General features: G+C 41.7%; 1 protein-coding gene across 1 annotated transcript in view; it reads left to right on the forward strand.

Moving 5' to 3' along the window:
* LOC117345504 (uromodulin-like) overlaps positions 1 to 19926 on the forward strand; it is a 52853-nt gene extending 32927 nt beyond the window's left edge. Inside the window, exons 7-15 of the mRNA XM_033914256.1 lie at positions 1040 to 1828; positions 2418 to 2522; positions 6031 to 6239; positions 10861 to 11018; positions 12214 to 12459; positions 15631 to 15793; positions 15884 to 15962; positions 18486 to 18509; positions 19539 to 19926. Of these exons, the coding sequence (XP_033770147.1) occupies positions 1040 to 1828; positions 2418 to 2522; positions 6031 to 6239; positions 10861 to 11018; positions 12214 to 12459; positions 15631 to 15793; positions 15884 to 15962; positions 18486 to 18509; positions 19539 to 19606 (1841 nt within the window). The 3' untranslated portion in view covers positions 19607 to 19926. The remainder of the gene's footprint in view (positions 1 to 1039; positions 1829 to 2417; positions 2523 to 6030; positions 6240 to 10860; positions 11019 to 12213; positions 12460 to 15630; positions 15794 to 15883; positions 15963 to 18485; positions 18510 to 19538) is intronic.
* Positions 19927 to 22394: the final 2468 nt, after the last annotated feature.

Genomic DNA, 22394 nt, shown 5'->3' on the forward strand with positions numbered 1-22394 from the left:
TCTCCTGGGGGCAGGGACATGTCAATTTTAGATGGGTTGTACGTATGAAGACCCGCTCTTCTAAAATATGTTCCTTTCTCAGCACTTTTTTATTCCCACATAAATATCCACCCTCTATATTAATGTTAACAAGTGCACCAGTGTCCTTTAAGCCAGTCTGGATGCCAAAATCAAAATGGTGCCTGTGAAACTGACCCAAATGCAAAAGTTCCTGTTCAATTCTAATCTAATTTAATCTGGTATTTATGAGTTGCGCTATACCTGAAAAGGTTCAAGGCGATGTACAAGTCAAAGGAACTACAACTCGAGGAACATATTGTTCAGAAAAGAAATAAAAACCATCCTATTCAAGAAATCCTTAAAAACAAACTAACACCGCTAGACTCATCCCAATTCTCTGAAGCAACTTGCTCTACTCTTCAATTCCTCTGGAAATGGCCAGATAACTTCTTTTGTAATCCGCCTTGAACCGCAAGGTATTGGCGGAATAGAAATCACTAATGTCATGTAATGTAAATAACCAGGAGGAGTTAGAAGAGAATAGGCAGAAGCTCTAGAACATAGTGTGAGGTTATTATTGCATATATAACATTATCTATCCATTGTCAACAGAGTGTATTGTCCCAAAGCTTTGTATATCTCATTGACAAGTAAACTGTGTGGCATGGTGGTTAGAGCTACAGCCTCAGCACCCTGAGGTTGTGGGTTCAAATCCCGTGCTGCTCTTTGTAACCCTGGGCAAGTCACTTAATCCCCCATTGTCCCAGGTACATTAGATAGAGTTTGAGCCCACCAGGACAGATAGGGAGAAATGCTTGAGTACCTGACTGTAAACCACCTAGACCATATGCATGAGAGAGATTTGCATACCAAGAAGGCAGTGTAGGCAAATCTTTCTCATGCATATTCATTGTGGATATCCTGAAAACCTGGCTTGCCAGTAGACCTTGAGGACCGGACTTGGGCAGCCTTGACCTAGACTATAAGTGATATATAAATACTAAAAATAAAATTTTAAAAAATGCTTGTATTTTCCCAGCCACTTCTCACTGCTCAGAGTGTCATCCAAATGCAACCTGTGAAGAACACATTGGCATCCAAGAATGCTCATGCAAAGACGGATTCATCGGTGATGGATTCACGTGCTCCGATATTGATGAATGCGCCTACTCCTGGTCCAACAACTGTTCTGCGGGCTATTGTGTAAACACCATTGGCTCATATGATTGCAGATGCCCCACTGGGTACACAATGGTCTCAAGACACCTATGCATTGATATAGATGAGTGTTCGCGCCCTGACTTAAACCGATGTCACCCACAAGCAATTTGCACAAATTATAACGGCTACTACACTTGCACATGCTTCAGTGGCTATTACGGAGACGGCTATCACTGTGAAATTGATGAATGCGGATTTGAATCCTGTGCCTTTGGAAAGGAATGCATTAAAAACTTGGGCTCGCCATTCTGCTCTGATCCATGCGTCAACCACACTGTTCTTAACGAGTTTTGGAGGAGCATCTCCTATGGGACTGGCTCAAATTGTGACAATATAAAAAAGGGATGGTATAGATTCACAGGCAGCGGAGGAACTCGCCTGCCAGAGTCCTGTGTACCAACTCAAAGGTGTAATACCCTTTCCCCCATGTGGTTGAATGGAACACACCCAGTGGATGCAGATGAAATAGTGAACCGCACTGCTTGTGCCCACTGGAATGGAAACTGCTGCCTTTGGTCAAGCACTGTACAGATCAAGTCTTGCCCTGGTGGATACTACGTCTACAAATTAAATGGAACACCAGCCTGCTACCTGTCCTATTGCACAGGTAAACAGGATTTACTTCTGAGTATTCTGTATGGGCCTGTTTGATTAACTTGATCTCTACTTATTTAAAGTAATTAAATACAGTTTGCAAAGTGAGGAATACGTTTCTTTATAGAAAACTCCAAAAAAACTCTGTGGAGTGACGATGTTCCTAAATGGACTTTATTTGAAAGTATCAAAGTTCCAAAGATACATTGAAATCATCCACATAAAATAATTCCATCTACATAAAAGTAAATTATCCACTTCTGGTTCACCACACAATTGTTTCCCACATACTCACCTTTATAGGACCCCCAGGGACCCTTGAAGAAGACTTTTTGTCGAAACGCAGACCGTGTTGGGTCCTGTATCCCTAGCAGACTAGGTCCTTTAAGGCTCTTATGTGGATGATTTATTTCTATGTGGATGGAATTATTTTATGTGGATGATTTCAGTGTACCTTTGGAACTTTGACACTTTCAAATAAAGTCCATTTAGGAACATCGTCACTCCACAGAGTGTTTTTGGTTTTCTCTGGATTTTCTTCTTTGTGGATATTTTGGGGTCAATTCCTTTTGTTTTATACGTTTCTTTATACCATTACACAGATCCCAACTATACTAACAGTTCCTGCTCCTGCACTGCAGATGAAGAATGCAAACTGGTAAATGGAACCTCTGGATGTTACTGCAAAAACGATTATGGCAGCTATGGTATGTAGCAGATGAACAAATGCATATGTAGTATATTAACAAATGGGACTTTTTTCAGGACCAGGCAGCTACTTTACCTTTCTTCCACTCCACTCTCTTGTGTCTGGTGACCAAGTGCCAACGCGATGTCTTCCATAGCCGATTAACATTTTTGGGAGGTAGCAAGGGAAAAGGAATGGAGACTTTTTATACCAACACTGGTCGCCGTACATGAAGAAGGTCACGGTACTACTTGAAAGGGTCCAGAGAAGAGCGACAAAAAATGGCTAAGGGACTGGAGGAGTTGCCGTACAATGAGAGGCTAGAGAAACTAGGCCTCTAATCCCTTGAAAGTGGGCCTCTAATCCCTTGAAAAGAGGCGACATGATCGAAACATTCAAGATATTGATGGGAATAGACTTAGTAGAGAAAGAGATATTGTTCACTCTCTCCAAGGTGGAGAGAACGAGAGGGCACTCTCTAAAATTAAAAGGGGATAGATTCCGTACAAACTTAAGGATGTTCTTCTTCACCTAGAGAGTGGTAGAAATCTGGAACGCTCTTCCAGAGGCTGTCATAGGGGAGAGCACCCTCCAGGGATTCAAGAAAAGGTTAGATAAGTTCCTGCTGAACCAGAACGTACGCAGGTAAGGCTAGACTCAAATAGGGCACTGATCTTTGACCTAAGGACCGCAGCGTGAGCGGCCTGCTGGGCATGATGGATCACTGGTCTAACCCAGCAGTGGCAATTCTTATGTTCTTATGAAGTCCGTTTGGACTGCTGTCAATTTATGTGAATATTTCAGGCTTTTTCTCCGTTTTCAATTGTTAATGCATATCTCCTGGGGCCAGCCCACCCCTGGCTGGTAGCATTGTTAGCGATTTTTTCATCGGCATAAAAAACTCCACCAATATTAAATGCTCATCTCATGCTACGCAAACGCCTACCACTGTGCACAAAAATGCAAAAGAAAGCTTTCACTTTACTCAGAAATGTCAAACTCTGGCCGTGTATTAAAATTTGGCCCGCCAGACAATTACAAATTTGCACTTAAGCTGGCCCGCCGGCAGACATTTTCCTTATCCAATCAGGTATAAGCGCCGCATCAGCTGTAGGTTCACGCGGCTTCCCGGTCTCACATTAAAGCAGCCTGCAGAGGATCGCTGGTCAGCTGTAGCGATCCTAGCAGGCTGCCGTAGCCTCAGCAGCACGTTCCCTCTGCTGTAGTCCTGTACATCAGAGGAGGGGGCGGGACCGCAGCACAGGGAATGTGCTGCGGAGGCCGAAGGCAGCCTGCTAGGATTGCTACAGCTGACCAGCGATCCTCTGCAGGCTGCTTTAATATGAGACTGGGAAGCCGGGAGGGAAGGAACAGAGGGCCAAATCTCAGGTCAAAAGGAAAGATGCCAGACCTCCAGGGGAGGAAAGAGAAACGGAAGGGAAGGGAAGAAGACCCTGGCAAGCGAGTTATCAGAAGACAAACAAAGCCTGGGACCACAATATGATTTGAATAATGACCAGACAACAAAAGGTAGAAAAAATAATTTTATTTTCTGTTTTGTAATTACAATATGTCAGATTTGAAATGTGCATCCTGCCAGAGCTGGTGTTAGACAGCAGATGGTGAACTAGGACCTAAAAGAGAGAAGAAAAGTCTTTTTTTATTTATTTTGTTTACATCACAGAGCCGTCGTGGAGTTGGAGACCCTATACTTCTACTAAGACTAAGGGATCCTTTTATTAAAGTGCGCTAAATCAGTTAGTGTATCTTAATTAAAGGACCCCTAAGTATCTTAATACAAAAATTCGGCCCGCGACTTAACCTATATTTTAGATTTTGGCCCCTTACGTGCAACAGTAATCAGATCTAATCTAATCTAATCTAAACCTTAAGTTTATATACCGCATCATCTCCATGAGAATGGAGCTCGACACTGTTTACAAGAACTTAAAATAGTGGGTAGAGAAGAAGAAAAAGGATTACATGAACTTATGTGTAGAAGGGGGGAGAGAAAGGGGGGAAGGATAGAGCTACAATTTGCTGAAAAGCCAGGTTTTCGGTTGTTTGCGGAATAACTGAAGGGAGCTCAGGTTCCGCAGCGGGGTGATGAGGTCGTTCCAAAGACCTGTGATTTTGAAGAGAAGGGATTTTCCCAGTTTGCCTGAATAGTGGATGCCGCGTGGAGAGGGGAAGGCTAGTTTAAGCCTTTGGGCAGTTCTGGAGGAGTCGGGACTGGAGGAGTTGAAAGACAGTGGGATAAGAGGAGGCAGGATTCCGTGAATGATCTTGAAAGCCAGGCAGGAACATTTTAAATGGATTCTGGAGATTATTGGGAGCCAATGAAGTTTGGCAAGGAGTGGGGAGGCATGGTCAGACTTGCGTTTTGAGAAGATCAGTTTGGCTGCAGTATTCTGGATTAGCTGGAGTCTTAGAATACTTTTTTTTGATAGATTTAAGTAGATGGCGTTGCAGTAATCTAGTTTGGAGAGGATGATGGATTGGACAAGGATGGCAAAGTGTTGTTGGCTGAAGTAGGATCTAGCTTTCCTCAGCATGTGAAGGCTGAAAAAGCATGATTTTGCCAAGGAGTTGAGGTGGTCATTGAGGGAGAGAGAGGAATCGATAGTGATACCAAGGACCTTGCATGAGAACTCGAGCTATAGTGTATCGCCTGTGGGTAGTGTGAAAAGTGTGGGCAGGTGTTCGAATTTTGGGCCGAGCCAGAGTAGTTTTGTTTTAGATTCGTTTAGTTTCATCTGTACCGAGAGGGACCAGGCACGGAGTCTCATTATGCAAGCTGTAATGTTTTCGTGGAGGTTGGTGAGGTTCTGGTCAGTCTCAAGGAGGACAGATGGCAGGACACGTTGAAAACAACCATGTGGATGATGCTGGAGGACCCTACTGGACTAGTACAAAACCGATTTCTTTTTAGATCTCTAATTCATCAAGACACTAGAACTCGAGCATGAGTCGATGGCACCTAACACCAACTTTACATTCAGCAGGTCACAAATGTTTGCTGTGGTCATTTAAACAACTGCTATAGTTATTATTTTTTTCCACGTATGATTTTAATTATAGAACTGTCTTCAGTGCTAACTATATTTAGTGCATTTAGATTTTTCTATTATTTGAAAACCAGGTGACACCTGCAAGGCGTATGTTGAAAGAAATATCAAATTTCTATCCACAGGAAGTGCTATGACATTCTTGTATGATAATATCATCATCTGATAGCAGCCAAGTCTCTGTAAATATGACAAAATCTAAATTATTTCCTCTCAGCCAGTCATTAATAAGTAATGATTTGTTTCTCATTGATCTTATGTTCAAATAGGATCCTTTAAGAGTTGAATAGCATATAGGTGCTTTAGAAATAAAATAAGAATAGGTCAGATTCTTTAAGACTCGTTCTTTTTTGGTGCAAGATCTAGTGGGTCTGTGAGGGGTAGAAAGAACTGGAATAGTAAAAGGACCAGATTCATTATAAGATGGAGACTAAAACTCTTTTCTGATGTTAACTTTAGAAGTGGAAAATCTGCGCCCAGCCCTGGAGTGTGACACTGATAAGATGAAAGTGTCATTCCATGCTTGTGAGCTAGAAAACCTGGCACTGGATCCCAAGAGCATCCATCTCAGAAACAGCGCCTGCGTTGGCTTTGAGGAAAGAAATTATACCAATCTGGTCTCTCTGGTGACTTCTATTCAGGGAGGACAATGTGGTACAGAGTCATTTGTAAGTAGTGCTCTAAAGCTTTGCCGTAAGGGTATTCAGCTGCGCAGATGTGGTCAGTCCCACAAGCCTGCACTGAGTTTTGGACTTTTGTCGGTAAGGGCTCCTTGTACTAAGGTGCGCTAGCGTTTTTAGTGCACGCAGGAAATTACCACGCGCTATGCGGAAAAACTAATGCCGGCTCAATGCTGGTGTTATGGTCTAGCGTGCGCGGCCATGTAGCACGCACTATTCCGCACATTAAAGCCCTAACGCAGCTTAGTAAAAAGGAGCCCTAAATGTTCACCAGAGATTTAACATTAAGAGAAAAACTGCTCAATAAATATTTATTTAGCTGCTTGGAAAAATAGTACAGAAACTTTTAAAAGTCTATAAAAATGATGTGGAATCAATGACGATTACCCCAGCAAAGGTTATACTACCTGGCTGGTACTCTGATGGTTCCTGAAGACTGACCGATCATCTGTAGGTCACCAGTAAGTTTGCATTTTACTTTGCTATATGACTGTTTCAAATTATAGTTGAAAATGGAGTAAGCGTGTGGTATCAATACTGTAGCAGTAATAAGCCATGATTCTTAAAGGGGGCCTCTGGGGCAGGAGTGCCGAGGTATCCTACTAGGTGTCAGGGAATTGCCGGATGGAGAGTACAAGGGATTTATTTCTTCATTTACACAACTTATACCCCACACTATCCACAGTCCAAGGCAGCTTAACAAAAATGACATATAAAATTGAAATCGCAGAAAATGAGAGAAAAACACAGTAAACCCCTTAGTAGCCCATAAATCCATCAATTACAACGGGTAAACTACAGATTTTTTTCGTTACCATAAATGCTTGATTAAATAAGTATGCTTTCAATAATTTGTGAAATGGCACATAAGATCTCATATAACGTAATTCATCCAGAAGGGAGTTCCACAATGTAAATCCTTCCACAGAGAACATTTGTTGCCTCAGATTCTCTAAGCAAATGATTTTATAAGAGGGGATGTCCAAAAACAACATCTTCGAGGAGCGTAACGTCTCCTAGGACCTTGACGGACAATAGATCTTCCTTGAGGCAATGAATGGTGAAAGGCCCTGAAAATAAGAATCAAGACCTTAGACTGTGATCTCCACTTTAATAGAATCCAATGTAACCCGTGTAAGATAGAGGAAATATGCCAACTCCCCCCCCCCCTTTCTGAGATACCATTCTTGCAAGATATAAATAGGATGGAGTTAATACAGAGGGACCACTACAAAACTGGTTAGTGGTCTTTGTCATACAGCGTATGGGGACAGACTTATAGATCTCAAGATGTATACTCTTGAAGAAAGGAGGGAGAGAAGGAATATGATAGAGACATTTAAATGCAATAGTTTCCAAAATATTACTCGCCAACAGTGGGCCGCCACCACAAAGTTCATCGACGTACAAGTGCAGGGCCCCTCAACTGCCGAGCTGGATCCAACGGTCAAATCATAAAAACAGTAAGTAATTTGAAAAATAAATATATAACAAAGGAAAAGAAACTCAGAAAAAGAAACTAAGATCAAAGACAAAAGCAAAAATTAGAAATCAACAATAAAAATTATAAAAGACAAAAGAAAAGAAAAAAATAAAAAGTAGTCGGAAGGAGACGGAACAGTAGATGACTTAACTGTCCGCCATCTTGTTAGAATCTGTCTGTAAATAAATCTATAGGGCCTCTTCCCCATCTCTTCTCTACCTCTGATTTCACTACATGGTAAATTACAAAAAAAATAAGAGAGTGATCCGACCAAGGAATGAATTCTCCCCTCAAAGTCCTGTTCTCTGGCTGAAAAAAATTCTTCATTCAAAAAGACCAGGTCTAATGTATGACTCACCTTATGAGTTGGCTTATCTTATTTGTTTCCAATCTAAGGAGTAAAGAATATCTAAAAATGAAGCTATTCTCACATCTAAGTCCTGACGATCAACTTGAACATTAAAATCACCTAAAATAATAGTCTGACAATAAAATAGTCCATTTGATATCAAATCCTAAAAAATAGGAGCAGGATTAGATAAAAGACTGATCTGATATAAATGAATGCAATATTCAAGAATTGAACTGCTATAAATTAATGCAATATTCAAAGCTTCAATGCTGTCAGAAATATAAAATTATTTCATAGAATGTCCTAGACTTCCTTTTGCTGAAATTAACAATCCATCTAAAACTAGCAAAAGACTGATACTGAGGAGGGCAAATCTTGTTCATCAATAGTACATCAGTATTTAGTAACCAAGATTCCATGAGGCGTACTATAGCAGGTTTGTGGCAATAAGAGCTTATTTAAAAATAGACTGCGGTGTCGGGAAGTATTATTTTCAAATCAATGGATTCTCTAAGTTTCTCTCTGATGCTCCGAGGGAAGAAAGTTGTTCATTTTTCAACCATAATGCATCTTGCAAGTTTTAATGCAAACTGTGTTATCTATTTAGCTTAATAATGAGCTGCTTTGCATGCATTTCGAAACTTAGCAACTCATTATTATGCAATATAAGTTATAGTACAAAATCCTGTGTGAGGCTGTGTTACGAGCAAAGAGCTCAGGCTATTTGCCAATTAATGCATGTTAATTGGCAAACACACTTTATTGCCTTAGCAAATGGAGCCCATCAGGAATGCTTTCTTAGTTCATGTTCTGAGATCAAAATGAAAGGATTTTCAAATATTTGAGGGGGGAAAGTCAGCAAAGAATCCTACTGGAAACTATCACTCTAATTATTACAGAATGATTATATTTATATCTGATATATTTTATGCTGCTGAAAATTAATTGTATGCCTGATTCCCTTGCACATAATCAACTATGGAAAGCTCTGTGCTGCCAGTCACTATTCCCTCTAACTGAGCGGGTGTCTATCAACTGCATTGCTACCAGTAGGGGGCAATGCTTCAATATTATGTTTTTGCTAAGGACAGGCAGGTTCCCTGGAGTCTGACAGAGCTTGCCTGTCCCTCACAATTGAAAAGTGATAGCAAAACAGCACCCTCTACTGGCAGGACTGAAGGTGAAGACTGGAGAACTTAGTTTAGAGCTGCGGTCTCAAACATGCGGCCTGTGGGCCACATGTGGCTTTCCAAGTTTTATTGGCGGCCCGCAGTCTGGACTGCATCATTCCCTTCCTTTTGGAGCAGCAGCGGGTCTGGCCGGTTCGTTCCGTTCAAAGCCGGGGGATGGCGGCTCCTTGCGCTATTCGCTCCTGCATCGGAAGCCTCTCTGACATCACAACATCAGAGAGGCTTCAGACGCAGGCGCGGATCTTGCAAGGAGCCGCCACCCGCGGCTTTGAATAGAATGAGCCGGTCAGACACGCTGCTGCTCCAGTGGCGTACCAAGGGGGGGGCGGTCCGCACAGCTGGTCACCCTCCACTGTTCTTCCTAGAGTGCGGCTCGTCTAGAGCAGGGGTGCCCAACTGCTTCCCTTCCCTTCTCACCGCTGCCATCGGGGAACAAGCCGGCACCATGCTCTTTGATCTCCCTGCTTCTCTCACCGCCCGACCTCAATTCTGACGTCGAGAGGACATTCTGGCTAGCCAATCGCTGCCTGGCTGCCCAGAATGTCCTTTCCGACGTTAGAATTGACGTCGGGCGGTGAGAGTTGGTCGGCCCCGTGGAGATCTCGGCCTGTTCCCGATGGCGGCAGCAGCCTATTCCCCGGTGGCGGTGGCATGGGGGAGGGCAGGAAGGAAGAAAGAAAGAAGGGGGGGGCAGGGAGCCAGAAGGAAAAAAGAAAGAAAGGGGGGGGGGATAGGGAGCCAGAAGGAAAAAAGAAAGAAGGGGGGGGGGACAAGGAGCCAGAAACAAAGCAAAAAATGTGACAAGAAATCAGAGAAAGACAGACATAGAAAAATAAAGAAAAAGTTGGGGAGGGAATGAGGTCTGGAGGAGAGGAAGCATACAGGAAGCTGAAAGAAGAGAAGAAATATTGGATGCACAGTCAGAAGAATAAAGTGCAACCTGAGACTGATGAAATTACCAAACAAAGGTAGGAAAATGATTTTATTTTCAATTTAGTAATAGAAATGTGCTAGTTTTGAGAAAGAAAAGATATTAAACTTTAAATGTGAGTGCTGCAGAAAAAATAGAGTACTTGGAGGGCCGCAGAAAAAATAGTTAATGTCTTATTAAAGAAATGACAATTTTGCATAAGGTAAAACTGTTAAAGGAAAGTTTTATAAACTATAAAGAGTTTAACCTCATGCAAAATTGTCATTTCTTTAATAAGACATTAACTATTTTTTTCTGCGGCCCTCCAAGTACCTACAAGTCCAAAATGTGGCCCCCCAAAGGGTTTGAGTTTGAGACCATTGGTTTAAAGGGAACAATGCATGCCAGTGCTGCTGGCCATAGGAAGAAATAACACTGCTGAGAATTCGGAGCCTTTGCAAATGAAAATAGCCGGAAAAAATAAGCTCTAGTTTTTGTAAATACAACAGCCCCTATAGGGATCACACAGAAGATGGTTTGATCCAACTGCATCAGTGGAAATAGATTCTTCCCCCACCCCCCAGGTTAGATTTTAACTGACAGCAGCTATATAAAAAAATCCAGATTTACTAAGTATAAGACTAGATTAAAATGCTTTATTTTCTTTTTCACAGAAAAATAAAACACATGTCACATATACCAATACTGCTCATTTGTCTCAAAAACCGGATGCCATTATTATCCGAAACAAAGAAGTCGACGTCAGCTTTTCCTGCACATATCCACTGGATATGGAACTCAGTCTTGAGACTGCCCTGAGGCCAGTGATGAAGTAGGTACTGACCGCAGGACATTTGTATTCTGGAACTGGAAGGTTCCTGCTTCCTTTCCAAGAATCGCTATTCAATAATTCTCATCTCTATCCTAAAAATTCTCTTAGCCTGGCAAATGAGAGTCATGTCAGTGTCTGGGTGGGCATTTAACAGTAACAGAAAATGAATAGACTAAATAAGCCTTGTGATTTTTAGTAAAAAGGAAGAAGCAGAGTAGATAGAATATTTTCATCTCTTCAGATTTTTAGAAAATCATTAAAAACACAACTTTTTCTACATTCTGAAGCTCGTTAAACTCAACTTATGACATTCTTATATAACTATTCTCAAAGTGGACTTGGTTGGTCTCAAGTAAGACGTCTTGGGTTTTAGCTACTTTGGGCTCCTTTTACAAAGCCGCGCTAGGGCCTTAACGCGCGGAATAGCGCGTGCTAAATTGCCGCGTGCGCTAGCCGCTACCGTCTCCTTTTGAGCAGGCGGTAGATTTTCAGCTAGCGCACGCTATAGCATGCGCTAATCCAGTGTGTGCGTTAAAAACGCTAGCGCACCTTTGCAAAAGGAGCCCTTTGTCTTCAATCTTTTGTGTAAACCGAGTCGAGCGTCTTAATTAGAAGATGACGCGGTATACAAATCTAAGGATTAGATATTAGGGAACCTGAGCAAGTTGATTAGTTTGGGCTACTACCATCCATTCTTAAGCAGTTGGAGTCATGGTAGTGACCTACCACAGTGTGCCAAGCTGGGCCTCTTCAGTGCTGCCTCAGACACCTGTCTTCAAAGTTTAGGCAACCACCATAGAAACAAGCTAACTTCTTTCTCTTTATTAAAGAATGACAGGGTTGGGTACCCATGGTTAACCGCAGGGACAGGGATGGGGGGACAAATTCTGTCCCCATGTCATTCTCTAGACTTCTGATCTAGATATCTCAATTCCGATTTCTGCGTTCTATCCAAAATGGGACTTTAAGTATGTACGTTTGTTTTATTCCTCTAAAGGCATTAAATTGATGGAATATGAACACATGTAAGCCAACAAGCAAACAAATAAAATCAATATAATGTCTCTTATGCATGGTTCTGAAGCCATCTGACAAAACTGTGCTATTATAACTTACCACCGAGATGCTTTTCAGACAACACTAATGAATTCAAGAGACCTTATGAATATTAAACAAATGTTTTCTTTTAATACAGTTCGGTTAATATTTCTGTTGGAGGCACTGGACAATTTAGAGTCAGAATGGCTCTTTATAAAGATCAGGCTTATATTTCCCCATATGAGGGATCTGAAGTGGTGCTGTCGACAAAGTCCGTCCTGTATGTCGGAGTACTGCTGCATGAGGGAGACACCTCCCAGTTTGTCATAATACTGAAGAACTGCTATGCAACCCCGACAAGAAATGCTACTGATCCTGTGAAGTATTCTATTATTAAAGACAGGTATGGCATAATTGTGTTACATGAAAATACTTACCTTTCTTGTGCTGTAGATAAAAGAGAAAGTGCACATCAAAGTGAAGTCTGATGGGGGAAAAAAAAGTAACCAACTTCCAGCAGACTTGAAAATGTGGTCAAGTTCTTTCAGATATCAACACCATCAGATGATATTATATAACAACAAAAAAAACATAATAGGGATAAATTCAAGAAATTATATCAAAATTTATGCACCGGGTTGTTGCGCACTGACCCCCAAATTCTAAAAAGTGTGCCTACTTCGGGGTGCCTAGTAGAGAACGACACGGTGACAAAATTCATCACCGTTCCCGTCTGGTATCCAGAGCAGATATTGTGATGTCATAATGCTTCATTCCACCAGTGCCTAAGAGCCAATCACATCAGTGATGTCACAATGGCTTCATTATCCTTGGCTCACATAAGCACAGCCACTGACCCTCAAGCTTTGCTTTGAAGAATGCTGGTGTAGAAGGACCGAGGTTGAAACAGACACTACAGAATGACAGTCTCTGGTATCCAGAGCAGATATTGTGATGTCATAATGCCTCATTCCACCAGTGCCTATGAGCCAATCACATCAGTGATGTCACAATGGCTTCATTATCCTTGGCTCACATAAGAATCAGAGTATGAATGGCCAAAACCACTGACCCACAAGCTTTGCTTTGAAGAATGCTGGTGTAGAAGGACTGAGGTTGAAATAGACACTAGAAAATGACATGGGATTATTTCCCGCGGTTATCCGCGGGGACGGGAACGGTGATGAATTTTGTCACCGTGTCATTCTCTAGTGCCTAGCTTAGGGTTGCCGGATTTTACGATTGTAAAATCCAGAAATCCTAGACCCGCCCCAGTCCCGTTCATCTCTGCCCCAGTCCCACCTTAGCTCCACCCCCTGTTGCCTGCTTTGGTTAGGCAGGAGGCAATCCGCGCATATGCGGATTGCCTCCTGCCCGATGCGATTGAGAGGAAGCTTTTTGAAACCCGGACAAAGTGCTGGGTTTTGAAAAGCTGTCCAGACCCCTGGACATGTCCTCAAAAGGAGGACATGCCCGGGGAAGTCTGGACATCTGGTAGCCTTAGCCTAGCTGATGTTGACATCTAACTTATTTGAGTTATAGTCTAAACTGGAGCCGATAATCGTCATTCAACACTTCTTGGCGCTAACTGCTGGATTCCCTAACCAGCGCCGATGTAGGAGGCTGCCTTAAAGTGGCCGCCAATTGCAATATCAATCACGCAACGGCGCCGGTTAGAGAATCATGCCTCCTGGAAACAGGCAGTGGAAATGCAGGCCAGGGTTTTCCAGGCCTACATTTCATAATGTTAGGTCTAAACGCTTACGCCGGTTCAAAGACTGGTGTAAGTGGTCATACCTAACTCTAGGCAGTTAAGCGTGTAAATCAGGGGTGTCCAACTTGCGGCCCGAGGGCCACATGTGGCCCAGTGAAGTATTTTGTGTGGCCTCGGTCGAGGGCGATGCAGTGTTTTCCTCTGCTGCCCCCTGGTGTTTACCGTCTTGCCGGCTCCCTCCTCTGTCTTGCTGCAGCGTTTGCGTGTTTGTGCGGCCTCAGAAACATTTTTTTTGGCCAATGCGGCCCAGGAAAGCCAAAAGGTTGGACACCCATGGTGTAAATGATCGTATTCTATAACCTGTACTCCTAACTACTTGATGATGCTCTCCTGACTTGCACATGTCTCTCTGATGTTCTGGAATAATCTACCTTGAGAAGTTAAGAGAGAAGCAAGTTTTATTAAGTTTAAAGTTTTGTGGAAGACATTCATTTTTTTAAACAAGCTTTTAATAAAGATTTGGGAAGGGACAGTGATATTTATTAGGAGTTGGTTTTATGCTGTCTTCTCTGAGTCTCATGATGTTGGAGTTCCTTGTTTTTATGTCTAATATTTTCTTTTTATTGTAAACCGCCTTGTTCCTTTTTTGGGTTAGGCCAGTGCATCGCAAACTGTGTGCCTCCTGAGATTTCAGGTGTGCCACGACACACTAGGGAAGAGGAGAGGCACCAGCGCCAGCTGACTGCTTACAGGACGTGCCTCTCGCGGCGAGAGACACGTCCTGTAGGCAATCAGCCAGCGCCACTGCCTCTCCTTCTCTCCGGCCCTCTTCCCTGCTGGCATCCCTTACTGGTGTCTCAAGCCCATCAGACATCACGCCTGCGCACTTCCGGGTGCCTCAAGCTGCGGCCACTACCTTTAGTGTGCCGCAGCTCGAGAAAGTTTGCGCGACACCGGGTTAGGCGGTATCTAAAGTTTTAATAAACATATTGAAGCGGCACACTCTGGAATTTGAGCGTACGACTTATAGAATAGCGCACTGTGTCGCAAACTTTTCAAGCAGCGGCACACTAATCTCACGGCTGCGGCATTCAGAAATGCATGAACATCAGCGTGCTGACATCATGCGCATATGTGACATCATCACGTTAACATCTATGCATGTGTAGATGCCCTCCAGCTGCGGCCCTGAGCCTCCCTTTACCACTGGTGGGGGGGGGGGGTGCTGCAGAAGGAGAGGTGAGGCGAAGGACCAGAGGTGCCGACGAAAAGGAGAGGCGCAGGCTGACTGACTACAGGACATGCCTCTTGCCACGAGAGGAGCATCCTGTAAGCAGTCAGCCGACACCGGCGCCTCTCCTCCTTGCAAGTGTATCACACAGTTTGCAATGCACTGGAATAACGGCTAAAAACAGTTATGTGTGACTGCTAATTGGTGCCAAAAAATATCCATTAAGACCAATTAACAGTCAATTATTTAATTAAATTACATGTGCAACTGACCTTACTCTATAAATTGTACATTACACGTAAAGTTGATTACCCAGTTTCAAAGAATGCAGGGATCTCAAAGTCCCTCCTTGAGGGCTGCAATCCAGTCGGGTTTTCAGGATCTCCCCAATGAATATGTATGAGATCTATGTGCATGCACTGCTTTCAATGCATATTCATTAGGAAAATCCTGAAAACCCGACTGGATTGCGGCCCTCAAGGAGGGACTTGGAGATCCCTGAATCAGGGGGATGAACAGCTCCGCTGGGTCAAATCAAAGGCCTGTTGAACCGACAGTATAAACATGGCCCAAAATGGCATCTTCCATTTTCAGTTTTTTCAGTTTCTGCATATGACTTGTTTTCACAGCTGTCCAAACAAACAGGATGCATCCATAAAAGTGACAGAGAATGGTGCGTCAGCTAAAGGCCGATTTTCTGTCCAGTTATTTAAGTTTGTTGGGGATTACGACTTGGTTTACCTGCACTGTGAAGTTCATCTCTGTGATAGAAAGGCAGCTATTTGTGCACCTGTAAGTATGCCCCAACTTTACAAAAAGCGAAAAAGTAACGGAGAATAGAAAGTAAGAAGTGAACTGTGATGCGATATCTCTGTTTTGCAGACTTGCTCTGGAAAGAGGTCTCGTGGTACTGATTTCGGAGACAGCTATTTGATTGCAGTAGGACCCATAGTACATGAAGGTAAAATTGCAATCATTTGTACACGTTGGTTGTTTTTTTTTTTTTTTCAGAACACTCCAAGAAAAATGCATGAAAGCTTAAGAATTTAGAGGCTAAGGGGGTCATTTTCAAAAAAGAGAGATGTTCAGAAGACAGCATAAACCAGTGGTCTCAAACTCAAACCCTTTGCAGGGCCACATTTTGAATTTGTAGGTACTTGAAGGGCCTCAGAAAAAAATAGTTAATGTCTTATGAAAGAAATGACAATTTTGCATGAGGTAAAACTCTTTATAGTTTATAAATCTTTCCTTTTGGCTAAGTCTTAATAATAATATTGTAATTTATAGTTAAAGAGAGATATGATCAAGAAACTGTTTTATTTTAGTTTTGTCATTATCATAAACATGCCGAGGGCCTCATAACAGTACCTGGTGGGCCACATGTGGCCCCAGGGCCATGAGTTTGAGACCACTGGCATAAACTGACCCTTGGACAACTTACTGATCAAAACATCCATGCATGCGCAGATGCCCTCCAGATGCGGCCCTGAGGTCAGGGACTGCCAAAACCCGGCAAACTGCCGTGTTTTTGAAAATCCCTCTGGGCACCCGGACAGTCCTCTGAAAAGAAGACAACTCCAGGTTTTCCTGGATGTCTGGTAACCCTAGGAATGCTATCAGTTGTGCATATTGCATGGTGCACTTAAACACAGAAAGCTATACCAGCCATTGATCTACCACAAATGTGTATGCCTAAATTTCAGCTCGTCAATGCAACTTTGTACTAGGATTCCATAACAGTGCCTGTTTTTGCACCTCATATTTGCTTAGGACCACCAGGGATGGAGTCCTCGGGCTTCAAAACCCTTGTTTCATGGACAGTTTGTGAAAGTTGCCTGGTGGAAAAGCATCCTTGCACCGTGTGGTCTGGAGTACACGATTGGGAGGGGCAGAAGCTTTGGGCTTAGTCCCCAGAGGCCTACTAAGACCAGAGAACAGCTATCTGGTTCAGCAGGCAGTTGAAAATCTGTTCCCGAGCCCTGGATTGACGGTCCCATGTCTCAGTCGGGCGCAGAGGTCTTGATCCAAGTGAAGGCAGTTAGACTGTCTCATGGGGAACAGAACTATCTGCTGCAAAATCCCCGAATTTTGTAAATCTCTGGAAAGCCTAGTCGGACAGTAAACATGCGGCCGAGCCGCCAGTTAAGGGCCCGGAGGCTGAGCATAGCCTCTAGGCACCTCCGAGAAAGAGCTAAGTGCCATTATAGAACAGCCAACATCTTGGTGCCAAATTCTAGAACTGCCACCAAGTGCGTGTTTTATAATGCATTGATTTTAGCCATACATAAAGGCCCAGATTCTATAAAAGAAGCCTGAAGTTGGATTTCTAAATCAGCATGCCTAGCTGATCTAGGCACCTACCTTAATTATTCAATTTGGTTCAATCAACACTGTTAATTGAAATGATCCATTAAAAAAATAATTAGCTGGTAAGCGCCTACCATTTTAAGGTAGGCATATATTCTAAGGTAAACGGTCCCAATTATATGTTAGTATCCTTACTCAAACTCCTATGTTAGGCCAACGATAGAACTGAGAAGTAAAATTTGCTCATTAATAGATGAAGACTTTATTTCTCGAGTGCCCAAAGTCAGCAGCCAGAGCAAATCATGGTTGTTGAACATATAACTGGGCTATCATCGATTATTGTCTTATTTTCTCTATGAGTTCTCTATGAGTTCTCTATGAGCCCTTCGGTGGAGGTGGGAGGGCCTTTGTCTGAGGCTTTTTCCTTCAGTTTGAATTAGTTATTAGCCTATGCCAGGGCTGCCCAAGTCCAGTCCTCGAGATGCACTGGCAGGCCAGGTTTTCAGGATATCCACAATGAACATGCCAAGAAGGCAGTGCAGGCAAATCTCTCTCATGCATATTCATTGTGGATATCCTGAAAACCTGGCCTGCCAGTAGATCTCGAGGACCAGACTTGGGCATCCCTGGCCTATGCTGTTCTTACATCACACCATTGGACATTTCAGCATCAATTGAAATTGAAATTGAAAATGTTATTATATACATGATTCTATACATGGCATCTAGTGGATGATTGGCACTAGAGCTCCTCAGCACCCGACGGTTAGGCACCATTTAAAAATTCAGGGTCAAAATGTATATTCTGTACTTCAGCCATTACAGGATAATACAAACAAGTGCAAAATTGCCACACATGGCTCAAGAAAAGAGCTGTCAAATATTTCCTACTGTAGAACGAGGAGTTCTAAAAGAATATCACTTCCACACTTTTTATTGTGACTTCGTATTAAATATTTATGATGAAATCTGATTTATTCTGCAATTATTTTGCTTTTTCTGTTTATTAGAAAATCATATTCCTTTGTCTTGTGAACAATGTACCACAAACATATATAGCATGTAAATTTTAAACTATATATGATAAAAACATGAACCTGTACAGTATATAATTCTATGAAGATAGATAAGCAACTTTTCTAATATGATATTAACTGTGTTTGCTGTTGCATCCTAGGTGATTTGCCCTCCAGCAGCCTTGGTGAGTTTCTTCTAATATTTTATAAGAGGAATAAAACTAGGACTAGTGATTGATGATGGTGTCAGATGTGGGATGTTTTAGAAAATAGTTATGGAAACTGGGTTGGAAAGTTTTTGGCTTGTTTTGATGAATTCTCCCTCTATTTTTTCATGGAAAGTGGGTACCATGTTTGTCTTATACCAGAGAAACCTTTGCTTGCCAACTCTAAAGAAACAGCGCTAATTTCAGAGGAAGCACATACTAGAATTGTGTCTTAATTTCTCTTCCCAATCTATCTTGGTAGTGCCAATAAGCTATAAATATAATTCTTACCAGCACAAACATACAGGGCTTAGACTATTGCAACGCACCTCTTTCAGGTCTCCCGCACATCCATCTCTCACCCCTTCAATCTGTTCAAAATGCTGCTGCACTACTCACTGCATTGGCTCCCCATCCGTTCCTGAATACAGTTCAAACTCCTCTTACTGACTTACAAGTGCATTCACTCTATAGCTCTGTAACAGAATAAACATAAACATCTCCAAGATATGGTGACCCATCATTTGTAGATATGTAAAAAGAAGGCTCTATAAAGCAGATTCAGATATTCAATATATTCTGCAGTACAATCCACAACCAGCATATTCTATAGGCATTCACTGTTAGATTCTCTGTGGGTTGAAATATCTTTGAATCAACACAAGAGGAAAATCTGTGTAAAGAAATAATTAGGTCTAATAAAAGGAACCACAATTCAGAAAGTGTCCAGTTTTCTCCAGAAGCAATACACCAGCCAGGACAGCTATGACAAGATTGTTTTGCTCTGGTCTTCTGGAGGGGGCAATCACTTTTTGGTCTTTGAAGATCATTTTTTGATTGAAAGTCTGAAAACCTTTCCAATCGTAAAGAGCTCAAGGATTTGGGATTCAAGTGCGATTGTGAAGATAAAAAACTGTGTAGGTTCTAAATGTTAGAAAAACAGAAGGTGTTGATTCTTCTGCTCACTGTGGGATGTTCTGGATTTACCCTTTTTGTTTTTCATTTCAGGCATATGTGCGCCCTGGACACTCCTTACACCTGCCATTATCGCAATGGCCCACTGGATAATTCTCTAGTCTGATCGTTTCTTTGAAGAAAAGTTGAACTGAATGCAAATATCATTTAACAATAATGTGATTGTATCCAAATTAAGTTCAAGTTCAATAAGTTCAATTTATTTAATATACTATAAATATAACACCAGAAGGCAAATCTAAGCAGTTTACAATACAAGATTAAGAAATTAAAAAAACAAAAACCAAATTAAATAGGGTAAGAACAGAAAGAAGACAAAACGTAAAGGAAAATAATTGAGAACATGAGGAAAAAGGGAATCAGGAATTACAATAAAAATAAAAAGATTGGGGAAAGGGATGAACAATGCGGTAAGGGAGGAAACAAAGAATTTAAATCTGTCCACACAGAAGCAAAGTAGCCATCAGGAGGAAGTAAGTTAAGAGCAAAAGCCAAAGAGAAGTAGTATGCCTTTAATTGGGCCTTGAAGGTTACAAATGATTTCTCACAATGAAGGTAAAAAGGCAAACAAGTCCAGAGAGCCATACATACATAAATAGATCTTTCAGGCCACATACAAGTTATGCTTTATTTGGCGTGAAATCGTTCTCAAGCTAGTCTTTTCTTAAGAAGTTGGCAGCTTACTTGTGCATTACGCTCTTTAGAGCGAGCCATGATGCTGACAGATACAGCGGCCTTTTCATCCCATGCTACGATCATCACTCTCAGAGATGTCTAGTTTATTATCAAAGATGAATTCTGAATGTGATTTTAATGTTCCTGTTTTCATTCCTCAAATTATTTGCAAGTCAATAGGTGCAAGTAAATAGTGCAAAAAGATGGTAGTAATCAACTCTGACCACCTCTGACTGATGAGGTAGTGCCAGGGCAGAGGATGGAGTCAAGGTGGAGATGGTCTCCTGATATTTGGGTTCCACCAACTCCCGGTTAGGATCAGAGCAGATAACAATCCTTAGAGAATGTACTACAAACAGAATGGAATATAACATAAAATATAACGTTAAAAAAATAATCTTTTGAAACAAATATGCCTTCAAATTTTTTCAAAACAGAAAATAAGAAGACCCAGTTTTCAAGTCTCTAGGTCAGTGTCTCTCAAACATTTTAGCTCAGGCACACTAAATGGAGCAAATGTTGCTCACGGCACAGTATAATTGAAATTATAAAATTGTGAAATCAAAAAAAATTTGAGAGTTATTTATTTAAAGTTTTTTAAGCTATGTTTGGGTAATTGTAACAATGGTGAAGCTAAAATAGATAGAATAGAATTGCTAATCAATGCGATGGATATGCTTGTTTTTGAGTGCAAATTAACTCAAAAAGCAGCTCGATAGTTGACAAGCAAACATGCATTTCATCATCCACCATTTGCAGTTCTCTCTCTTTTTTTTTAAATTTAATTTCTGTCAGCTGAAAACACAGATAAGAAGATCCAAATGGTAACAAAGCCAAATGGTTGCTCACTTTAGGATAACTACAGCATAAACAATAAAACTAAATTTACTTGCCGTTAGTTTTCAAGGACCAATCAAGTCAAAGAATGATGCTTGTCTAGGTGGTTGTATCCTTGCGCTCATAACATTGACAAACTCTTGCGTTCACGATGTACATGTCATCTATTCTAGTGTACACTTCTCCCTCGGTATTCGCGGGGGTTAGGTGCAGAGCCGGACCGCGAAGTGTAAAAAATCATGAATAACTTCTCGGCCAGCTCTGACCCACCCCCGCCTCCCGCCTGCATCCCTGGAACCTTACTTGGTGGTGTAGCGGTGGATTTTCCTATGCTCCTGCCCCATGCATCAGAATGGCTGCTGGAAGTTCCCATTGTAGTCTCAAGACTATGTGATGGCTAAACTTCCTCTGTATGTACCGAACTAGTCTCTCTGCTCCCAGGCTGAAATACGCCTCAAAATTGGTCATGCCTTCCAACTGCAAACTACCAAACTACATTCCTACTCCCACTACATATCAAGTCACTGGAATCAACTGTCCCCGCAGATCAGATCCCTTGAAGGACTCCTCAACTTTAGGAAAGCAATGTACCTTGGTACCAGAACCCAGTATGTATCATGTAAGGAAAGCTTATAAGGTAAAATCCTGTATTATAACTATGGCAAATCCAACCTATAAACTGTTTGTTTGTCAATTAGGATACATCTTGTACTGGAAAAATTGCACTTTAAGAATAACCAGGGTAAATTATAACCGGTAAACTGTATATTATGTAGGTTAGTATTAGATCTTTAATATATGTCTAGCTAGGAAAAAACTTGTATCAGAAACTTGTACTGAAATTATGGCAAATCTAGTGTAAATTGTAACCTGCTAACTATATACTATGTATGTTTAACCTGTAACCCGTTCTGAGCTCTTTGGAGACAACGGGATAGAAATTGAAATAAATAAAGTATTCTGGAGAGAATCCATTAAAGATTTTAAAAACCAAAGAAGCCAATTTACAGAGTATACGAGCACAACCAATGCGACTGAATAAGAAATGGGGTAGCCCTGTCGAATTTCTTCAAATGGAATATCAATTTGGCAGCTGTATTTTGAAAAGTCTGCAGTTTCTGTAATTGTGGAACAGAGACTATTGCAATAGAGCCATGTTTTTCAGTGCTAGTAGCCGGAAAACTATCTCGGTAAGGTATGACAGCAAAAAGTTTTAATTTGGTTCATTTTCCCCTGCATTCTCTATAGGTCACCAAAATTTGGACGTCTCAGTTTGGGCGTGGATCTCAGATCAGTATGAAGCTAATTAGTTAATGAGCTGTTAACAGTCAAGAATTGGTGTTAACTGTTGTGTTGACCATTATCATCATATTTCCC

Source organism: Geotrypetes seraphini, chromosome 11 (assembly GCF_902459505.1).
Source record: "Geotrypetes seraphini chromosome 11, aGeoSer1.1, whole genome shotgun sequence".
NCBI classification, from domain to species: domain Eukaryota; kingdom Metazoa; phylum Chordata; class Amphibia; order Gymnophiona; family Dermophiidae; genus Geotrypetes; species Geotrypetes seraphini.